This window comes from Chrysemys picta, chromosome 19 (assembly GCF_011386835.1).
Source record: "Chrysemys picta bellii isolate R12L10 chromosome 19, ASM1138683v2, whole genome shotgun sequence".
NCBI lineage: Eukaryota > Metazoa > Chordata > Testudines > Emydidae > Chrysemys > Chrysemys picta.
The window spans coordinates 7,538,730-7,561,045 of NC_088809.1; the positions used below are offsets into that span (position 1 = coordinate 7,538,730).

General features: G+C 45.0%; 1 protein-coding gene across 8 annotated transcripts in view; it reads right to left on the reverse strand.

Annotated features, from left to right (window-relative positions):
- Positions 1-22,316, reverse strand: part of ACACA (acetyl-CoA carboxylase alpha) — a 199,249-nt gene that overhangs the window by 34,241 nt on the left and 142,692 nt on the right. For all 8 annotated transcript variants that reach the window (XM_065572846.1, XM_065572849.1, XM_065572852.1 and 5 more), the window contains 3 exons: positions 17,561-17,657; positions 14,750-14,846; positions 13,835-13,970 (listed from right to left, as the gene is read on the reverse strand). In XM_065572846.1, the coding sequence (XP_065428918.1) occupies positions 13,835-13,970; positions 14,750-14,846; positions 17,561-17,657 (330 nt within the window). The remainder of the gene's footprint in view (positions 1-13,834; positions 13,971-14,749; positions 14,847-17,560; positions 17,658-22,316) is intronic.

Sequence of the window (22,316 nt, forward strand, 5' to 3'; positions counted from 1 at the left end):
CAGCTGAAGAGATTTTGCTGAATCTTAACCATAATAATTGCACCATCACGTAGAAACTGTCAGCCCCAAAGGTGATTTAAAAGAAAGTAACAAATATGATATGATAGGAGTTTATCATGGAAACAATTAAGCAGCCTCAGTGCATACATTGTTACATACTCCATTATATACAGAATCGCTGACTCAAATATGTTAGAGATGGAAAATACCTACTAGGATCATCCAGTCCTTCTCTTTGTCAAGGGAGTACATTTTCCAGGGCTTTGTAAAGCTTTGATTTGGAAGTCCCAAACTTGTAGATTTCCCCCACTTCCTTAGAGAGACCATTCAACAGCCTAACAGATAAGCTGGTCAGGAATTTTTGCATGGTATTCAGCATGAGTTTTCCCTTTATTAATTTCAGACCATTACTCCCTGCATCATACTACGTAATCTCTGCCCCTTCTTGGGGCATGAATCCTTTAAATATTTGTAGACTCCTCAGTCGTTGCTTAGGTAACCTACAAATACTCATCTCTTTCAAATATTTTCCTCCTAATACAGTCCCTTCAAGCCCTTTGATCATTTTTGTTGCTCTTCTCTGAACTCCTTCCAATTGATCAATAACTCTGCAGTGTCATGATACCCCAAAATAACTAGTATTCCAGGTGTGTTTGCACTAGAGCAATAAAACAAGGGTGTTTTCCTCTCTGCTCCATGACACGATGCCTTTATGTGCCAAAATCATACTGGCCTTTTGTAATAGTCGTATAAAAGGCTATATATGTCCATCCATCTTAGGACTTATATAAGCCCCATTACCACAGCATCTGAATCACCTCACCACCTTTTGATGTATTTTTCCTTGTAAGAACCTTGTGAGGTAGAGAAGCACCATTTTACAAAGGGGAACTGAGGCAGAGAAACAATGAGTGATTTGCCTAAGGTCACGCAGGAAGCTTGTGGGAGAGCAAGGAACTGAACCCAGGGACTCACAAGTACCAGATTAGCACCTTCACCACTGGGCCTCTTGGGTTAGAGTTCATAGAGTTCATTCTCTGAACACCCTAGACAAATAGTTTAAAATCCTTTAAGAAAGTCCAAACAATGGTGAAGAGAAGAATGATCTATTTCCTGCTGATATACATGTGAATATATATAAATGCTAAATACAGCGGATGGGGAACAAAACCAAACAATACTCCAAACTCTTCATTTGTCCGGAGAAAAGAAAAGAGACCTCAAAAGGAGTGACAAATTTATTACTAATTACACAATTACTTTATTATGTAGTGCTAGTAATAAACCACTTGAAGTACTTTCAGCTAATTCTAGTGTTAAGAAAATAATTGCTTGATTCAAATTATTTTAACTGAATTAATTCTTCACTAGACATTTTTTACTGGTGCTACATAATAAAATGATTGTGTAATTAGCAATTCATTTTTCACCCCTGCCAAGAGTATATATTTTACTTGGAGAAAGTGTGGGGGGAGACGAGTGCCACTTGTTTGGATTGGGGAGGTGGAAGAGGAATGGGGAGACAGAGGGAAAGAGAGCGCTGTATGCGCACTGAGGAGGGACTATGTGAAAGGTCTCATTTAGGGCTTGACTGAACTTGCCTCACTGAGGTCAGTGGGAGTTTTGCTGCTCTGAATGGGAGCAGGATCAGGCCTTTAAACCACGCAGAGGCATGGCCTTCAGAACAAAGGTTCCTTCTTTGTCTCTCCCTTTTTGGGCCCATGCATTAAGCATATGAAATGCAAGAGCACTCACTTCCCCTGCAACTGCCTAGCAGCCTTAACTTGATATTGCTTACATCAAGGACCCATTGGCCTGCATCTCCTGCACACCCAAAACTCCCACTGAGATAACCTGATGCAATCCTTGGGCATGCAAAATTCCCACTGAAGTCAATGGATCCAGCACAAAGCATACAAAACTCCCTCTGATTCAATCGGCTTGACGCCCTTGTGCAGCCAAACTTCCACTGAAGTACTGGGAGTTTGGGGTGCATGATCTGGTCCTAAATGCTACCTGTTTTGTTTTTAATGACAATTGTTTTTAACAATGATCTAAAGAACACCCTAAACGTTCCACTAATGTCAGCTTCATGGCTTCTTTATACCTGATCAGATGGGAAGGGAGCCACTGTGGTTCTTTCACATACACTGGAATATTTCAAATGTTTGTCAAGACTCTGTATGGTAAGGAATGGAAGAAACTGACATCACATCATTCTGTTTGCTGGAATGTCACATCCATGCTCCCCTTTAAAAAAAGCCGTCTTGACTCTTCCCCAACAAATTGCGTATAAATAATCTAGAACCCATCACTATATTTAGAGTAGGGATTATTTTTTCCAGTGTGCACTACTTTGCACTTAACATTGAATTTCATCTGCCATTTTTATTGTCCAGTCACCCAGTTTTGTGAGATCCCTCTGTAACCACCCACAGTCTTCTTTGAACGTAGCTATCTTGAATACATTTTGTAGCGTCTGCAAACTTTGCCACTGTTCACCCCCTTTTTCCAGATCATTTATGATTATGGTGAACAGCACTGGTCCCAATACAGCTCCTTGGGGCATGCTGCTGTTCACATCTCTCCATTGTGAAAACTGACCATTTCTTCCTACCCTTTGTTTTCTATCTTTCATCCAATGATCATGCAAGGACCTTTCCTCTGATCCCATGGCTACTTAGTTCCCTTAAGAGTCTTCGGTGAGGGACCTTGTCAAAGGCTTTCTGAAAATCCAGGAACACTATATTGACTAGATCACCCTTATCCACGTGCTTGTTGACTCCCTCAAAGAATTTTAATAGATTGGTGAGGTATGACTTCCCTTTACAAAAGCTATGCTCGAGTAAGGAGTGCATGATCTGGTCCTCCAGTGCTATAATATAATCACTGTGATGCCTTGTACAAGTCAACTGAAATCAATGGAAGTTTCTATACTATAGAGCCAATTCACAGCAGGGGAAACTGAGGCATAATTTACGTGGTTACCAAAAATGGTTACCCAGACTCTTTTATATATTTAACAATAAAAAAAGCTTTGCACTTCTATAGCACCTTTCATCCTAAAGCCCTTTGCAAACATACTTAGCGAAGCAAAACAACATCATTGTGAAATAGGTATTGTTATAATATCTATTTTACTGATGGTGAAAGTGAAATAACAGAATTGCTGAAGGTCATTCAAAATGCAGTGAAGAGAATCCAGGAATACTGATTCCTAGTCCCCTGGTCTAGCCACTAGAAAACACATGCTCCCGGTATCATATTAATATTGTATTTGAGTATGAAAGTACAAAACATTTACCACACTGTGATAAATACCTTTACTGTGGTATTTGCAGTATTCTGTATTGTTAGAATGGGAAATACTGCACCGAATTTAACTACTGCAGATGGTAAATGGTGCCATATTTTAATGGTGCCCGCAGTTCTGTGTTTTCACTGTTTGGGCAGTCCTAGTGCCTTGGCAGGGCAGAGATTTTAAAAACAGTTATTACTGTAACTAACATACTGAATATGGGTTAAAAAGTTATCATGGCAAAGAGCAAGAGACTAGCCACCTTTAAGAACTAAAGGGTTGCACAACTGTGTTAAAAAAATACAGATATTTATGCTGAGTATATGAGCAAAGACAATTAAACCTGGAATTCCTCAGTTTGTCTTTTTAAATTGCCTTTTTGTACATTTGAACATAAATAAAGACGACCCGAGGAAACTGGGGAAAAAATTAAAATGAATGGAACTTCCTGGCCAGATTTCACTCCAATATTCATTCAAACCTGGGAATCACAAGCACTTGAAAAGCAGAGTGTCGATTGGAAATGCTTACAGCCCTTTCAGAAGAGCAGTGCTGTTTGTTATGCAGCCTGATATTCTGTCTATGTAACATGCACTTTCACAGTCAATATCTATGTGTTTACCTGCAGCTACTGTATACAGATATAAAATCTGTTATCATTACACTGTGTGGGTAAATATTGGCAGCCAGATGCATCAAGCATGCTAGAAAGGCTGCAGACAGCTTTTTTTTGTTTCTATAATGACGGGCAGTATGCCCTACTCCCTCGAAGCTGGAACAGATCTCATCAGCTTGGCTGGATTACCAGATAGGACCTTAAGGTAAACACCAAGCATACATCGGCTGCATACACATAATGTACCTCATGAACCCATTAAATATAGGCAGTGCTGTATTTCAACATCCAGGTAATCAGAGATTTAAAATGGCCTTTTCATTCTGGTTGAAGTTTTCAATAAGATTTTTTTTTATTGTTATTTATAACTGGTCCCAGGAAAAAATAATAAGTGTAACATGAAAAACCAACCGAGAGTGACCCTGTAGCACCAGCAGTGATGCAGTTTAATATCACTGGGATTTGCATCCTATCAAACTATTCATGCTGAGTCTGAGACCCTGGTGCTAATTTCTAGTAAATTTCACGCTTGATGTCTCACTGTTGTGGGTCATTGCCGGTTCGTCTAAATAAACTGCTTCCAAATGGCTCCTCCATCTAAATATTCAAGCCAGTTTTTATAATTTAATTTTGCATTATGCTGAATAGCCTTCCGGCCAGATAGCGCTCGTTGGGGAAACCACCAATACCACTGTGATATGCCTTTATTTATTTTATTTATTTATTTTACTGCTTGAATTAGACCTCCTAGGCTGACTAGTAAAGAGGTTCCCCCCTCCCCCCAACTAATGTCAATTTTCAGCATAGCAAGAGCTGTCTCTAATCTTTTCCTACTCATTACACACAATTTTGGAGTCATTTTACCCACAGTGCAGTCGGCTCCTGGCAGTGTGTTTGTGTGCACTGAGGGGTGGCATAATTGTTTATTTTCCCTCCCTGCATAATCCCCAGCTAGCATTGAAACCAAAACTGCAAACAACTCCCCAAGGGATGTCGAAACTGACAAGAGAGGCTGAGACTTTCTACCAGGTCCTTTTACATGAGATAATATGGAGAAAACATCCTGACCCGTATGTAAATCAAAATGACTCTATTCTTCACCCTCCTCTCCTGTGCTGTTCTCGCCTCCTCCAAGCTTATTTGTAGTAATAATAAGTGATATGCAAATAAAAATACTGGCACTTTCACTCAATGGCTCCACACCCCTGTCCTGTAGTTCTGATTCCAAAGCAAAATTCAGTTTTCAAGGGACATGACTAACAAAGGGCAAGTCCTCGAAGAGCATGGGAAGCGGACACAACAGCAACAACTTAGACTACATTCTGTAGCTTCTTTTATGATAGGATCTCAGCGCACTTTACAAGCATTAAAGAATTAAATCTCATAGCAATAGTAGAGAATCTGAGATACACAGATGTCAAGGTTGCATAGCAAAGTGGCAGAGATGGGACTAGAACTCAGATCTATTGAGGCCCATCATCTTGCGTTGTGAGCAGGTTTCCTCTCTGGAAGATATCCTCATTCTCGGAGTATTCTGCAAACCAAACGGAGTTCTTTTCCTGTCATGCTAAAGAGACTAGCAGGCCCAATAAAACATCTTCATAATGCCAGTCTTTCTAGACTAGGGATTTTTACTCTGTCAGTGGCACTGTAACTTTTCTTCTAGGTGTTTGTCAAGTGCCATGTACATGTAAAATGCTGTCCATCTTCTACTTATTTAAATGTTATAGCACCTTCCTGGCACTTCACAACATTTAAAATAGTAATATCTGGTCCAAAATTCCAACGGATGGAATGTTAACGGAGCAGCTTTATATTGTTCAATCCACACGAGCGGCCCCCATTGCCTGCAGAGTCAATTTGGAGACGACCCTTGATATGACAATAATACAATATGAAATGATCAATGACAAAGTTACCTGCATGGCAGCATATGCCATGTAACACTGTTGGCTAACCCAGCCCCATACCAAAGCTGTGAGGATCTTTCCAAGCAGTAGGAGTTTCCCAAGATTAGGGTTTAATTGGTCCAGGTTAGAAGCTGTAAATTCTGTTAGCAACTAAGCGGCTGTTAAAATCCAATTACCCGTTTTCAGTGCTGCTGATCTGGGCAATTCCTATAACTGTTTAAGAGGGTATGCGTACAAATAACGCAGTGTTTACTCTCAACCGAAAAAACAGTTCCTCACCTTCTCATAGCTGTTGTTCTTCGAGATGTGTTGTTCATGTCTATTCCAATTAGGTGACTCCCAATCTTAAGTTCTGGAGGCGGGGCCAGAATTGACTACTGATTGGAGTACTGCTCTACCGAAGGCCGCATTGTCTCTGGCCTGCCGGGTGATCGCATAATGTACTGTGAATGTGTGTATGGAGGACCACATCTCCGCTCTGCAGATTTCCTGGGTCGGAACCCGCACCAGGAATACCCCCGAGGAAGCCTGCGCTCCGACGGAGTGCGTCATGCACTCCCGGATGCAGGATGTGATCCATGATGAAATTCGTTGGGAGGAGACGGTCTGCCACAGCTACAAAGAGTTGAATAGACTTCTGGAACGGCTTCGTTCTCTTGACATAGAAGGCTCGTGTTCTGCAAATATCCAGTGAGTGCAGCCTCTGCTCCCTCCTGCTTAAATGCGGTTTAGGATAGAACACTGGGAGGAAAATGTCCTGGTTGATGTGGAATTGGGAAACCACCTTCGGGAGGAAAGCTGGGTGTGGTCTGAGCTGAATCTTGTCCTTACAGAACAGAGTGTAGGGAGCCTCTGATGTTAGGGCCTTGAGCTCCGACACCATCCTGGCTGAGGTTATCACTACCAGAAACACGACCTTGTAAGAGAGACAGAGCATGGTGCAGGTCACCAGTGGTTCAAAGGGCAGCCCTGTCAATCTAGAAAGGACCAGATTGAGGTCCCAGGCTGGGACCAGCTGTCGGATGTGCGGGTATAGCCTGTCGAGACCCTTGAGGAAACGGCTAATTACAGGGTTGGCAAAAAAACGACCGGGTCTCAGCACCTGGATGGAAGGCCGCGATAGCAGCCAAGTGAACCCTTATTGATGACATGGACAGCCCCTGCTGCTTAAGGTGGAGAAGGTAGCCTAATGGTATAGAAGCGAGAGTGGGTGACAAACTGTGTTGTGTTGATCAGATTGAGAACGTCTTCCACTTGGCTAGGTAGGTAACCCTGGTGGAGGGCTTTCTACTCCAAGGAGGACTTGTCTGACCAGGTCTGAACAGGAAAGCTCCATTAGATTCAGCCATGGAGCTTCCATGCCGTGAGGTGTAGTGACTTGAGGTTCGGGTGCTGGCGACGACCGTGATCCGGGATCAATAAATCCGGGAAGAGCAGCAAGGTGACTAGGGCTTCCACGGACATTTGCAGGAGTGATGTGTACCAGTGCTGGCGGGGCCCAGATGGAGCTATAGTATCACTGAAGCTTGTTTCCTCCGTATCTCAAGGAGAACCTTGTAAACGAGCAGAATGGGTGGGAACGCATAAAGGAGATTCTTTCTGCCATGGGGAGACTATGCGACCGCGATGGAAACCAGACTGACTCAGGAAGAGCAAAACTGCTGACACTTCCTGTTGTGCTGTGTGGCGAACAGGTCTATCTGGGGAAATCCCTACAGATGGAAGATGGAGTTCGCGACATCCAGGCATAAGGACCACCTGTGGCCGTGGAACGACCTGCTGAGATAGTTCACCAACTCATTCTGTATCCCTGGGAGGTACGATGATTGCAGGTGTATTGAATGCTCTATGCAGAAGTCCCACAACATGAGGGCTTCCTGGTACAGGGGAGAGGAGCATGTACCCCCGTTTGTTGATATAGAACATCGCTGTGGTGTTGTCTGTCATCACTGATACACATTTCCCTGATAAGTGGGTACGGAAAGTCTGGCATGCCAGGCGCACTGCTCTCAGCTCTCCGACATTGATGTGGAGAGCGAGCTCTGCCTGAGACAAGAGGCCTTGAGTCCTGAGATCCCCCAGATGTGCTCCCCAGCCCAGAGCTGATGCGTCCGTCACTAGGGAGAGAGACGGCTGAGGGCTGGAGAAGGGAACCCCCGCACATACTACCTGTGGGTCGAGCCACCACAGGAGGGAGTCGAGAACCTGGCGGGGCAGGGTTATAACCCTGTCCAAATTGTCCCGGGATGGCCAATACACTGAAGCTAGCCATGACTGAAGAGGTCAAAGTCTGAGTCTGGCATGCTGCACCACATAGCTACAGGCTGCCATGTGTCCTAGAAGTTTCAGGCAGTTTCTTGCTGTAGTGGTGGGGAACTGACTGAGACCTTGAAAGATGTTACCAAGGGCTTGGAACTTCACCTCTGGGAGGTACGCCCTGGCCTGGGTCGAGTCCAGCACCACACATATACATTCTATCTGCTGAACTGGAGACGTCGATTTCCTCTCGTTCAGAAGGCGGCCCAGATTGTCAAACGTCACTCTGACGAAGATGACCTGTGCCTCCACTTTGAGCTCTGGGGCAGCCCTTGATGAGCCAGTCGCCGAGGTATGGGAACATGACTGCCGTGCACTTGGTGAACACTCGAGGAGTCGCTGACAGGCCGAACGGGAGGACTGTGAACTGATAGTGGCTGTTGTTCACCACAAACCTGAGGTATTTTCTGTGGGGCAGAGTTATAGCTATGTGAAAGTACGTGCCCTTAAAGTCTAGGGCAGCATACCAGTCTCCTGGATGCAATAAAGGGATGATGGAGGCTAAAGAGACCATGCAGAACTTGAGCTTCTTCATGAACCTGTTGCCCGCATTTGGCTTTTGGTATTAGGAAATACTGGGAATAGAAGCCCTTGCCCTTCTGTTCCTGAGAAACCTCTTCCATTGCCCCTAGTGAAAGAAGCAAGTGCACCTCCTGTATAAGGAGTCACTTGTGAGAGGAGTCCCTGATGAGGGATTGGGATGGAAGGGCGGGAGGGCACAGAATTGGATGGAGTATCCCCTCTCTACCGTGTGGAGTACCGAGCGGTCCGAAGTGATACGGGACGATGCACGGCAGAAAGGGGATAGTCGGGAAGAGAAGGTAAGGCAGAGTAGATCCAGTTCTTGTTCTGGTGCGCTGTCCTCAACCGAACCTTCAAAAGGTCAGTTTGGGGCCGGGAGGTGGTTTGGATTGGCCAGAGCCCTGGCCTGAGGATGGGTTTGGCCTTTTCCTGCCACTCCTATTCCTCCTCCGGGAACCGCCCTGTTGGTTCTGTTGTTGGTAGAACTGTGGAGGAGATTGTGGTCTGAACTGTTTCTGCTGCATGGTGGGAGTACGGGGGCCCAGTATTTGAGGGTGGCTCTTGAGTCTTTTAGGCTATGAAGCCTTTTATCTGTCTTTTCGGATAACAGAGTAACACCCTCAAAGGGGAGGTCCTGAGTGGTCTGCTGGACCTCGTATAGCAGACCTGAAATTTGGAGCCAAGAGCCCTTTCTCATGGCCATGCTCTAGCCATCACCCTGGAGGCCGCATCAGCTCCATGTAGTGCCGCCTGCAGGGAAGCTCGTGAGATGAGCTTGCCTTCCTCGACCAAGGCCGAGAACTCGGCACAGGAGTCTTGCGGCAGCAGCTCTGCAAATTTTGCCATTGCTCCACATGTATTATAGCAGTGCCTGCTAACAATGGCCTGCTGATTTAAATGCAGAGCTGCAACCCGCCCATAGAATAGACCTTTCTACCGAAAAGGTCGAGTCTTTTCGCTTCCCTGTTTTTAGGAGAAGGTTCCTGATAACCCTGCCGCTCGCGCTGGTTAGCAGTGTCCACGACCAGGGAATCAGGCGGCGGGTGTGAGCACAGATGCTCATAACCCTTCAATGGCACAAAGTAGCACTTTTCATTGTGCTTAGCTGTGGGGGGCAACGAGGCTGCGCTCTGCCATTACATTTTGGTTGTGGCACATATAGTTTTGATGAGAGGGAGGGCAATGCGTGCGGGTCCAGAGGGCGCTAGGATGTCCAGCATGGGATCCGCGTCTTCTATTACCTCCTCTGCCTAAATGTGCAGGCCCTGGGCACCTTGCAGCAGTAACTGCTGAAACACCCTGATGTTCTCCAGAGCTGGGGCTATAGTGGTGCCCGCAGTGCTTCATCTGGCAAGGAGGAGGAAGAAGCCCCCATAAAGGGTGGCTGTTCCCTCCCCTTGGAGCCCACGAGGTCCTGCGACTTCTGGGGATCTCAGGCTGGAGCTGACCCGGATGGTGCCATGCCCCTAGGTGCCAGGACGGAGGACACCATGCTGGGGCTGCAGGTGGCACTGCACGTGTCGCTGCCAATGCATGCTTCGATGTTAATGTCGGTGCCAACGTCAGCGCCGTTGCAGTCGTCTGTGCCGATGCCGGTGCCACAGCCGACGGCATTGATGTATGCGGTGGTGGTGCCTCAATAGCTGGCTGCGGTGCCCGAGATCTCCTGGGCTGCAGGTCCCTGAGGCGGGGAAGGCAGAACGAAAGTAGCCGAGACTACCGATGTTGCTGCCGAGTGCAACCGTTGGCTCTGATGGAAGGCCCAGGGCGTCCAGAAGGGCCAGTGTGCTGGGTTCTGCCACTGTGGGGGCCACGGGGCCAGGTAAGCTTGTCTCTCCCGCCGTGACCTGGAACCTCCTGCTCCTGGAGGTGCCAGGGCAATAGGAGTCGGACTCTGAAGTCTCAGAGGAGGAAGACCACGGAGGAGCTGCACTGTGGGGTACCGAGAGCTAGGGGACTGGGCTCTTGTTCCCAAACGACTGGTGTCAGAGGGCTCTGTGGAGAAGGTGAGCGCCAGGACAGCATAGCCGGTTTCCCTCTTGACTGTACTGCAGGGCGGACCGGTCCTGTCGACACTGGCAGTGCGTCCCTCCGGGGAGGTGAGAACAGCGCCATGAGGTGCAACAAGTCCTGAGCTGCATTAAATGCCTCCAGGGTCTATGGGAGCTGCAGCAAGCAGGGTGGGGCCGGATTCAACCACCCTTCCGGGGCAGGAGTCAACACGGACCTCACAGGTGACATGGAGCAGTGGCCCAACGGGGGTCTCTCAGTCGCCAGCTCCTTAGATTTAGCCAGGGGAGAACAATCCCTCTCCGGCTTCTTTTTCTTCTGAGGCACCGGCGATTGAGACCGGCACCTAGCCGCCGAGTGGACGCGGGAGGTGCCACGACGGTGCTGAGTCTCTCAGGAAGAGTCCTTTCTCTGCACTGGTTTCCTGGATGACGGTGCCGGGGCGCTCCGCACTGAGGAGGTGGTGCTGGGTCCTGGGTCTGAACGGGGACGAAGAGCTGCCTCCATGAGCCGCTGTTCCCTCTCTTTCAAAGTTCTGGGGTGGAACTCGCGGCAAATTCTGCAATGGTCCTTTTGGTGACCCTCACCTAGGCACCTTAAACATGCAGTGTGTGAGTCACTTTTTGGCATGCGCTTAGCGCAGACCTCACACTTTTTGAACCCCGGGGACCGTGGCAAACCACAGCTCCAGGGATCAGAAGGGGGGCGGAAAATCCCAAACAAACTTTAAATAACTAACTATAACAACAACTATTAATGACAGATAACAGAAAAGGCGCGTGCTAAAGCAAGGCCTATGGGATGTTCCAGCCACCATCACTGGTGGTAAGAAGGAACTGAGGGGCTGGCGGGTCGACGGGGCTCTATATTGAGCACCATGAAGGCGCGACTCCAGGGGGCCCCCGGGTCGACCCGACGGATGCTGCTATGGGAAAAAAATTTCCGGCTGCCGTGCACGTGACACGCGCACACACCTAATTGGAATGGACATGAACAAGCACTCGAAGAAGAACTTACATTCCAAGTTGCGCACTGCACACCCCGGGTTATTCCTGTTACCCTCCAGCTGCCTACAAATGACTAGATAGGAACAAACGAAGCCCTAAGAATCCCACTCTGTTGTCAGTCAAAGGAGATGCTGCCAGGTAAGACATTCCTTTCCTCTCCCAGGCTGGACAGCAGGTACAACTGGATTATTGGCCAGGCTGTGCAGAGCATCACAACTGGGGATGTACCCCCCTGTAGTAACCGGATTTGTTGTTTTAACGATTACACAAATATTCCAGCCTAGTAACCAAGATGCAAGGAATCTAAAAGGGTCAATCTTCAGTAATGGGCACTGGGAGCTAAATGTAAACAACTCTATTATTGGAGACATGGCCAGCCTGAAAGCCATATATTATAAACAAGTGTTTCTTTACCTGTGTATGACTCGCTCACAGTCTGTGCATCTCTTACCCTAGACAATGAAAATCAATGATGGCACTTCCAAGTTCTCAGTGCTGTAGCATTTGGGTTGCAAACACTTGATGGAAATTTGTCCTTGCTGTAAAACCCGTGTTTTCAATGGAATTGAAAACAACAACAGAGGGAATATTTTTCTGTGTGTGGTGAGGGTTTGTTTTTATAAAATTAATTTTTTAGATAAAGTAGAGTTGTCACCTTACTAAGGACTTGTCTACACTGGGGTGTCACACTGAGATAAAGTGTGTCAGCACAAGTCATGGATAACCTGGATACGGATTGTTTACACCAGTAGCTTGCACAAATGCAGCTATATTGGTGTAAAAAAATCCAGTGCAGACAAAGCCTAGGAGTCAGACCCCGTGTAGACAAGGCCTATGAGCCAAGAACCCACAGCAACGCACCTTTAAGAACCACTTATAAAGAACACTGGAAGGAAATGCCACCTCCTAAGCAAAGAATGTTCAAAAGAAGTCTTGCCAGCCAGAGGAGACGGAGGTGCAAAGCCTCAACAAGGCAGTTCTAAAATGGGCTATAGCTGATTTTATCTCCCAGATTTAAAGGGCCAGCTACCAGCGAAGCCCATGCGTGGAAACTGCAGAGTTCTGGTGACCACACAGCAAAAGTGACGGAAGCTCTCTCTGAGGTTAGTAAAAGGGGCTAAATTTCCCAATTATTTTAGAACCAAGGGGTTTGGGTGTCAGACACCTTGAGGTTTTCCCAGGCAAATCCATGGAGTTTCATGTATTTGAGATAATTATGCCCTGGTGTTGGCTTTGCTATGGTTTCATATTTAACTAACAAAAATTCCAACCATGTCACCTGACTCCATTACATATGGTTCCATTTTGTGGGGTAGAATCATAACTGTGTTTATAACCTGGCTGAAACCTGGTGCATTTCCAAGACTTCCAAGACTGAAATGCACTACAAATTAGAACAGCATCAAAACAGGGGCAGGGGACAACCTTGATGTAAGCAGGCCCTCTAAACTCAGATGTATACATAGTATCAATTGGTCCAAGTATCATAAAGGTTAGAAAGCCTACAGTTACCCCCCTTCATAGCAATTCTGTAGGGCTAGTCATATATGCCTTCAAGATTCATGCAGTCAGCTCTTGTCCATATCATAACAGAGACTGGACCCAGGCTGCAGCCAGAGAGGATGAAGCAGACATGTCCTACTACTCAAGTCTGTGTGTGCTATGCTAGGAGAAGGCAGGTGTGCACTGGTTACACAGGACTACTAAGGGTAGGTCTATACTTACCTCTGGGTCCGGCGGTAAGCAATCGATCTTCTGTGATCGATTTATCGTGTCTTGTCTAGACACGATAAATTGATCCCGGAAGTGCTCGCCGTCGATGCCGGTACTCCTGCTCCGCGAGAGGAGTACGCGGAGTCGACGGGGCAGCCTGCCTGCCGCGTCTGGACCCGCGGTAAGTTTGAACTAAGGTACTTCAACTTCAGCTATGTTATTCAGGCCTAAGAGAGATAGCTGCTCTCCACTATAACAAAGGTCAACTAGAAGAGGAAAAAAACACCTGTAATACTAAAGGGAACTCGTTGACACTGTCAAAGCACATCACACAACCTTTAGTTCTGTGTCCCCATAAGAACAGTTTGTTTCTCTTGATATCAAGAGCCAAACTGATGGTCATCCCCAGCACATGAAAATATATCAATGGTTTGATAATCACCTTTCATTCCACCCGAAAAGCCTCTCCAGTTGGCAAAGACCATCAGAGGGAGTCCCTCCCGGTTAAAGTCTTTGATAGCCTGAGCAGTCTTAAAGGCAGAGTCCGGGAACCACACCTGACCAGCCTGTTGGATTATCTGTTGGGGGGGGAAATGGTATGATTTGAATGTTTTGTTAACGTGAGAGTTACTATCAGAAGAAAACAAATAGATACAGCAAGAGCTCCAATCTGAAACCAATGCTGACCAGCATAACAACCTGTTATAAATATTACAGGGCCGCGGGTGCACTGGGAGAATGATGCACAAAGGAATGAAAGGGCACTGACTAAGAGTTTACAAAATAAGACGCTGATCCTGCAACTGACTTCACGTGAGCAGATCTCCACACCCATAGAGAGCTCCATTGACTTCAGTGCAATAAGGAGACAAAAAGAGCACTAAGGAGAAAGGAAGCAGGAGTGGAGACATAGGCAGGCCAAGAGCTGGGAAGGCAGAGACAAGGGATATGAACATAAAAAAGAGCAAGAATTTCAGAAATGGGGGCAAGGTGGCCCGAGCAGCAGGAGAGGATGATGATTTTGACTTCCCAGGTTTCCTGATTCTAAGACTTGTGCTTTAGCCATAAGATCCTTCCCCTCTTTCAAAAGAGAGCAGGGCTAGCCTCCACAGAGATAAGCCATCTCCTGCCCGTATATTCGGTATATCCAAGACTCTCTCTCTGTACGAACAGAGCCAGCCAGCAAGACACCCCATTCACCAGCTCTGAGAACAGCATATTAGCATACGGCCAAAGGCTGATCAGTTTCTTGTCTTGCCGGCAAATCTTCCAATAAACACACAGAAACTTTTCAAAGAGGCATCTGCAGAGAATGACTTTAACCAAACCCCAACATATGTTCAATAGCAAAACCTACCTTGGCCTCAGAGTCCAGGTTTGCAGGATCAGCAGGGATACTTAACTCCACTGTTCGGGTTTCTACGGCAACTACTCCTACAGGTATTCCTCCCAGTCTGAAACCAGATGAGACAAATCAAAACCCACATATTTTACCATTGTAAAACGAGTCATTTTTTTCTAATCCAGCATCAAAACACTTGAAAATAAAAACAAGAGACAAACAATGCAAATCAATGGAGGGAGAGGCACTCTGGCCTTTCTGAAGAGTTCAGGCATGTGGCTGGATCATTTCAGAGCTGGATTTACAGCTCTCAGAATAAGACCTATTTATAAAACTAATACCACCCCCCAACAAACCAGAGCAGAACAAACTGAAGCCTAGCATTTTGCACTAGGTATGGGACAGTTATGCAGTTGCACAGGGCTGCATCTCTCCTAGCATGCCACCGCACAGATTTTCATGAAACTGTCTTCATCAGGAAATAGAACCTTGAAGACCCAAGCCTTCTGAGCCGCCCATTTACAATCCCAATGATCCTTCCACCCACTACCAGTTGATCAAAATCCCTACATGCCACATGTTTTACCGAAGACTGCATGACCCAGCCACCCCAATTGCCCTGCACACTATACAGGGATCCCCCAAAAGTGAGGAATGGTGATGGGCAGACGGAAGGTTAGTGTTTTATCTATTAACCCTCACAGCTGCTGGGTCATTACGGGAGATAAAAGGGTCTGGTATATGAGCACAAGGAGGCAGGATAACACGTGTGTCAGGGAAATTCAGCCTCACTCTCCATTCAGCCTAATAACTTCCTAAAACAAAAGGCAGCCGCTTGTGGCAACAGCTGCTTGCAATGGCTTCCTGATGTTGCACGAAAGGGAGTCCCTGCAGAGACGACCCCTCTCTACTCAGCCATCTCAAGTTGGATGACAAGCACCCCAGGCACCAAAAGTGACAAGGCCGACGTGCACTAGGGGGTTTGAAAATATTCCTATTCACAATGATTAAGAGTCTGGCTGGAAACTCGTAATTGCAGAAGCCGTCTTAAAATCGGTAACTTATAACGTCTATATTAGGGCCCATGTGACCTAATAAAGAACATCTTTATCCAAGTATTACAGTTATTTATTGAACTTGAAAACAGCTCAAAACAACTTCTGTTTTCCATTATACTTCATATAAATTTCATCAGGCTAGCACATGAGGATGCTACATCTTGTTTTATAGTGTGTCCCTGGACAAGTTGCCCTGGAATAATAAAAGACAATTTACAGCCAACAGCGCACATATTCCAAACATACATACAAAAGATGAGTTTTGGCAGCACTTACAGTAACAATCCCAGAAGAATACATTCATATTTATTTTTTCAAAATGCCACTGCTTTTGAAAGAAGTCAGCTCCACTTGTATTATATAGACACACGTGTGTAGGAGTCTGAGTCCAAAGCAGCTCAAAATGTGTCAGATGAAAAGAAACTAAAAGTCAAGCCAAGAATATTCCTGAACAAAGACCGTCTGGCTTCGCTAAATAATTGATTTTGTCTGGGATGCTGGCTAAACTTACAGCCGTTAGATGATTATAATACTTTGCACCTGCAAGGCAGGATCATCAAAGAACCTTACAAACATCCGATTAAACCTGAGAGGTAGGTTTTATACACAGTTTCTTGATGGAAAAACTGAGGCATGGAAAGGTTACAGGATTTCCTCAAGGTCAAACAGCAAATCGACGGTTGAGCCAGCAGGAATCTTGGCTCCTGTTTCTCTGATCTAACTACTAGAAAATATTCTTGCTTAGAGCTGGGAAGGGAATTTATGAGTATTGGTTCCTATTCCACTGCTCTTAGCACCGTATAATACTCCATCCTTCTGGAACAGCTTTATTCAGAAGGGAAACAGACAAAGAAAACACACAATGCCACGGATTATTTTAACAACAACAACAACAACGAAAGACTTGAATTCTGAGCCTAAATGGAAGAGCCGTTCTGCAAGTTTTGCCATCTGATGGCTTTTTCTTCTTGGCAGCATGAAAGTGCAGGGACCTACTATACTGAAAGAGCTACAAAGGCTGGAATTATTTTCAAGACTGGGATCTCAATCTCAAGCTAACACGGTATGTTTTAGAATCTTGAGCAGGTGCCACTTGCCACAAAGATAAGGGAAAGTGATTGTCCCAGAGAGGAAGGTGAGCACCATATGCAAGTCCCCAGGGCTGCTTGTCTCTGCAATCTAAGCTAGACTAAGATCAGTCTTGGCAAGTGCTAGTTTGGAAAAAGCTGCAGGTTATTCTATGCTGGGATCACAGCTGAGTTACTCTCTTTTCAGAGTGGGTAATAAAATTTAATAGAAACTTCAATTTCCCACTTGAAAAAAAAAAAGTAAGTCTCCCAGCAATCTGCAGTTTCTTCCAGTCTACTTCAGTTTTAGCTGGACTTTTTTTTTTGCAAGTCAAATGTGATTGTGAAGCAATATAGCCCACCAACTACTCTAAATTATGTCAGAGCCACAACAATGCGACCCCTCTGTATTACCATGTACAGTAGAAAGGTTTGTCCCTAGGAATCACCTGTTGCCCACCCCCGTATACTCTTTCCATCCAGCATTATAGAAGGCAAAAGTTATCAAGCACCTTGGGACAGACAGAAGGAATTATCAGCACATGTTCAATTCACGTAGCAGAGACGTGTTCTGCTGAGATGATAAATTTGTTATTCACATCCATCCACTCACCAGTTTTGTCAGAATTTGTCAGCAGAAACACAAAGCATCAGTAAAAGCTAGATTTCTACAAAGGTCTAAAAAGCCTGTGGGTACTTACCTAGCTCTACCAACCACAACTGTTTGTGCCCAGGGCTGCATGATCTCTAGGAATGATCCCTTGTCAAAGAAACCACTTAACCACTGGCTTTTTTGAGCTACAAAAAGGAAGGGAGGCCGGGGGGAAGAGAACATAAACAGCAGTTAAAATTGTAGCAAGACTCCAGTTTAACAACTTGGGGGCTGGGCTTTTTTTTTTTTTTTTTCAAATACAGACAAACCGATGATAATATAAGGGAGCATTAGACTGCTGAGCATGTGTCTGCCTTCAGCCATCATGTCCTATTTCATTTGCTAGTCTGCATAAAGAGAGTCATTTATCAGCAAAGGCATCATTTATTGTTAAACGATGGGGTTTGGATAGCAGAGGGACTTTGCATGCTTTTAAATAAATAACTTTGCTTTTTTCAAGACGCTGCAAACATTTGTCAAAAGGCAGTCAAGTCATTAAAGATGTTGTTTTTCAAAATGACTAGTTCTATTTTAAAAACCTAGCTTACAATTTTCTCTTGATTCTGCCAAAAATGCTGTAGACAGACGCACATTTAAGAATAAATGAGCTAATGATATCCGAACACTCGACATTGCATTTGTGTGCATCATACATTGAAAAAATAATAGGATTGAATCACTATGTATAGGCCACATATATAGCCCATAAAGTGAATCCTTGCTCTACTAAAGATAAACTACATAACGCACATGTTCGTCCCACACTCTTCCAGATGCTATAGAGAACCATAATAGTTGTCATACTAGATCAGACTTTCTATCCAAGTCCGTTTCCTTGCAAACAGTGATGGCCAATTCCTGATGCTTCAAAGAAACAAACCTTTTTTCGATCTCTCCGGGGGGAGGGATAGCTCAGTGGTTTGAGCATTGGCCTGCTAAACCCAGGCTTGTGAGTTCAATCCTTGAGGGGGCCACTTTGGGATCTGGGGCAAAATCAGTACTTAGTCCTGCTAGTGAAGGCAGGGGGCTGGACTCGATGACCTTTCAAGGTCCCTTCCAGTTCTAGGAGATGGGATATCTCCATTAATTTAAAATTTTTAAATTTAATTTAAATTTATTTTTCTAACAGTGCTCCTAGATGATTGTGCAATGCTGAGGAGAAACAAATCCTTTCTGACCCCTGAAGAAAATCAAGCTCGTGCCCTGAAGCATGATTACCTTGACTGTGCTACCTATGTACAACTCGTTATAAAATTATCCAGTGCTTTATAAGAGGCATTCTACAGATGGGAAGACTGAGGCACTGAAGGTTAAGTTGCCCAGCTCTCCTGATTCCAAGTTCTGTGCCTTCACTGAAAGACTACCCTTCCTTCCTACCTCTTTTACATTTCTACTGATATTCATCAAGCCAAACACTGCCAGGAACAATAAAGAGAGAGGCTGCATCATTTTATGACTACTAATGCTTGTACTCTCTATGCAAAAATAAGGGTAATCAAGGGTCATGTTTCAGGGTGCAAGAGGACTGCCTGCAGGGGGCAGCAATGCATCATTATTAGCGAATGGACCCTAGATGCAAAGTTCGTACTGAGATCTACTTTCCAAACACAGATTTCTAAAACTAAGTACGCTCCGACACTGGGTCAGGGCCAACTGCAACATTCAGCTCTGCATTCAGGTTAGGATTCTGAAATGACCCAATGAAGTCCAGGGTTGTTAAATCCAGGATCTCAGTTCGGGCCCCATCTCGAATGAGCAGGAAAGGGCACTATGCAGGGATTTGACTTTTCTCTGTTACTGGCCACTGTCTGATCCAACATCAACAAAAGACAGGAAATGCAAAGAGGTCACTGCTCTGTTTTCCGCAGTCCTCCAGACTGTAGAAGCCGCGAGCACCAAATCATGGCACTCAGGATCCTCTATACACCCAGGCAATACAAATTACTCTGCAGGTAGCAGCTTTTCACTGAGCCCTCACAAAGCTTGCACAAAAACACAGCCTCCCAGCTTTACCCCTGGGCACACAGCTTCTGAGCACTGCTTTAATTTGAACAAGCACCTCTGCCTCCGCAAACCCAAGTCTAAAACCAATTAAAAGTGGAGATCCAAGCGAGCTAACCTCTGCTGACTTAAACAGGATGGAGAGTGTTTTATCAAGACCAAACTTGTAATTACTGTGTTCTACATTCCTTGCCTCCGTGGCCCCACTGTAAAATGTGACCATCCATTTCAAAATTATCTCTTTATCATGAGCCCAAAGCTGATCGTTTAGATTCTGGCCTCGTGTCGGGCGTCAGTTTGAAGAATATCACAGCACTATCTCCTCTAATAAATGGCTTTAACTTTTCACCTAGGAGATATCTGCTTTAACTTATCACGGAGAATCATCTGCTTTCCTTAACGCTTCCACTAAATTAAAATCTGAAGTCACTCGATTTGGAAGCCGGTGTTAGCTGCACTCAGACAGCTGGATGAATTACTGGAGAGATGATGAAAAAATATTATCCAAAACCGGAAAACTTAGTTTATCACAAATCTCATTTTATCCCTCAAACCTCATTAATAACAGCAGGGATAATGGTCACCTAGTTTGTAGCTTGTCCGCACATCTCTTGCACGCCTCCAAAAGGGAACAGTAGGGGTTCAATCTTTTGCGATGGTTCCAATCCAATTATTGTGTGAGGTCTGCCACGCTAGTTAGAGATGGATTCCTTTATGATAAAGGCTTTTATTTGGGGGGTTTTAAATTCCAAAAACGGGACAATTCCCTAACTATAAAAAGCAGCTCTGAATTGTAAATATGCTCTGTTAAGTACTCAGAACTTACATACTATCATGTGTAAATTTTGTTTTTTACGTCTCTTCAAACTGGTTATTTCATAATCTCTGAAAAGTACATGATATATTTGGCTTCAGCACTCTGATTCCCTGCTCCAACCTGTTCTCTCTCCTTTCAAATAGTAACAGTCACATGGCTTCCTGGTTAGTTACAGAAGCAGACGAGAATATTTCCAGCCCAGGAGCAAACCTGGATAGTGTCAGCGTCATTTTCAAATCTCAAATGCATAATGTGTATTGAGAAAAAAAAATGTCCAGGGTGTGGTAGCAAGCTTTCCAGGAGGCCCCATGATGCATTTGAGTTCAAGGCTGGGCCTTTCATCTCATAAGGCACTTTCCTGTTAATCTTAAAGGAAATAAAATCAACCAGGATATCAGGGCAATGTCTGTGAGAAAATGTCATCTGGAACGTCTACCTTCTGATTTCCATTCAAATCCCCAACTGCTCTCAAATGTATTCAGTGCAGAATTTAAAATAAAAAATTCTACTTTGGGGAAAAGTGAAAAATTGTGCACTATTATTAGGGAACTTCACAAACTCAAGCAGAACAACTACAAAATCAAAGCCACCTTCAGAAGCACCCTTTGTCTTGATTGATATGATTTTGTAGAAGCAGACTGACAGTAAAATTTTCAAAAACACCTACATGACTTCGACACCCAAGTCCCATTTCAGAAGTGACTTAGGCATTTAGGAACCTAGATCTCATTATAAGTCAATAAGACTTAGGGCTTGTCTACACTTTAAATGCTACAGCAACACAGCTGCACTGCAGAAGTGCTTCAATGTAGACACTCCTAGGACAGAGAGAGAATCCACCTCCACAAGAGGTGAAGAATTCTTCCATTGACCCAGCATTGTCTACACCATGGATTAGGTCAGTTTAATTACGTCACTCAGGGGTGTGGATTTTTCCTGGGCTGACCTAACTTTTTAGTGACAGGTTTCAGAGTAGCACTTTCTATTTAGTAATTCACTCAGAGTATGTATTAATACCTGGGGGAGCAAACAACTGTGCATATCTCTCTATCAGTGTTATAGAGGGCGAACAATTTATGAGTTTGCCCTGCATAAGCTTTATGCAGGGTAAAACGGATTTATCTGGGTTTAGACCCCATTGGGAGTTGGGCATCTGAGTGCTAAAGACAAGCGCACTACTGTGAGCTGTTTTCAGGTAAACTTGCAGCTTTGGGACAAGTGATTCAGACCCTGGATCTGTGTCTGGAGCCAAACGGGAGTGTCTGGCTCAGCAAGACAGGGTGCTGGAGTCCTGAGCTGGCAGGGAAAACAGGAGCAGGGGTAGTCTTTGCACATCAGGTGGCAGCTCCCAAGGGGGGTTCTGTGATCCAACCCGTCACAGTGGTGACTTTTTAGTGTAGACCAGGCCTGAAGTCCCATTCTCAGAAATGACTAAGGCCTGGTCTACACCTAAAATTTAGGTCAACTGTGAAAAATTTCATGAGTGATGTAGTTAGGTCAACATACCTCCCCAACACCTCTCCCCAGTATATGCAGCTAGGTAGATGGAAGAATTCACTTTGATATAGTCCTCTTTGAAACAGGACTAATCAAAGCAAGTTAACGAACTGTTAACGGGTGCCAGCAGGGTCCATGTGGACAGTTGGCAGAGTCACACCCCAGCTTGCTGAGAAGTAAATGTTTGTGCAGGCAAGCTGTAAATCATGTTGGTGCTTTTGACAATTTTATGCTTAGTTTGGTTTCAATAGGCCACCTATTAAAATAGTTTTGTTTAGTAATGCTGGGGTTTGCCAAAATTCAACCTACTGTTTTTTTAATCATCTTCTCACCTGGATTTCTTCTATCTACATCTGACACACAAAGAGCCTGAATCTACAAACCTTTATGCAACTAGTCCTTACTCACACAAATAATCCCACTGAAGTCTATGGAGTTACTTGCATGAGTAAGAATTATCCAAGTGAGTAAGGGTTTCCAATACATAAAA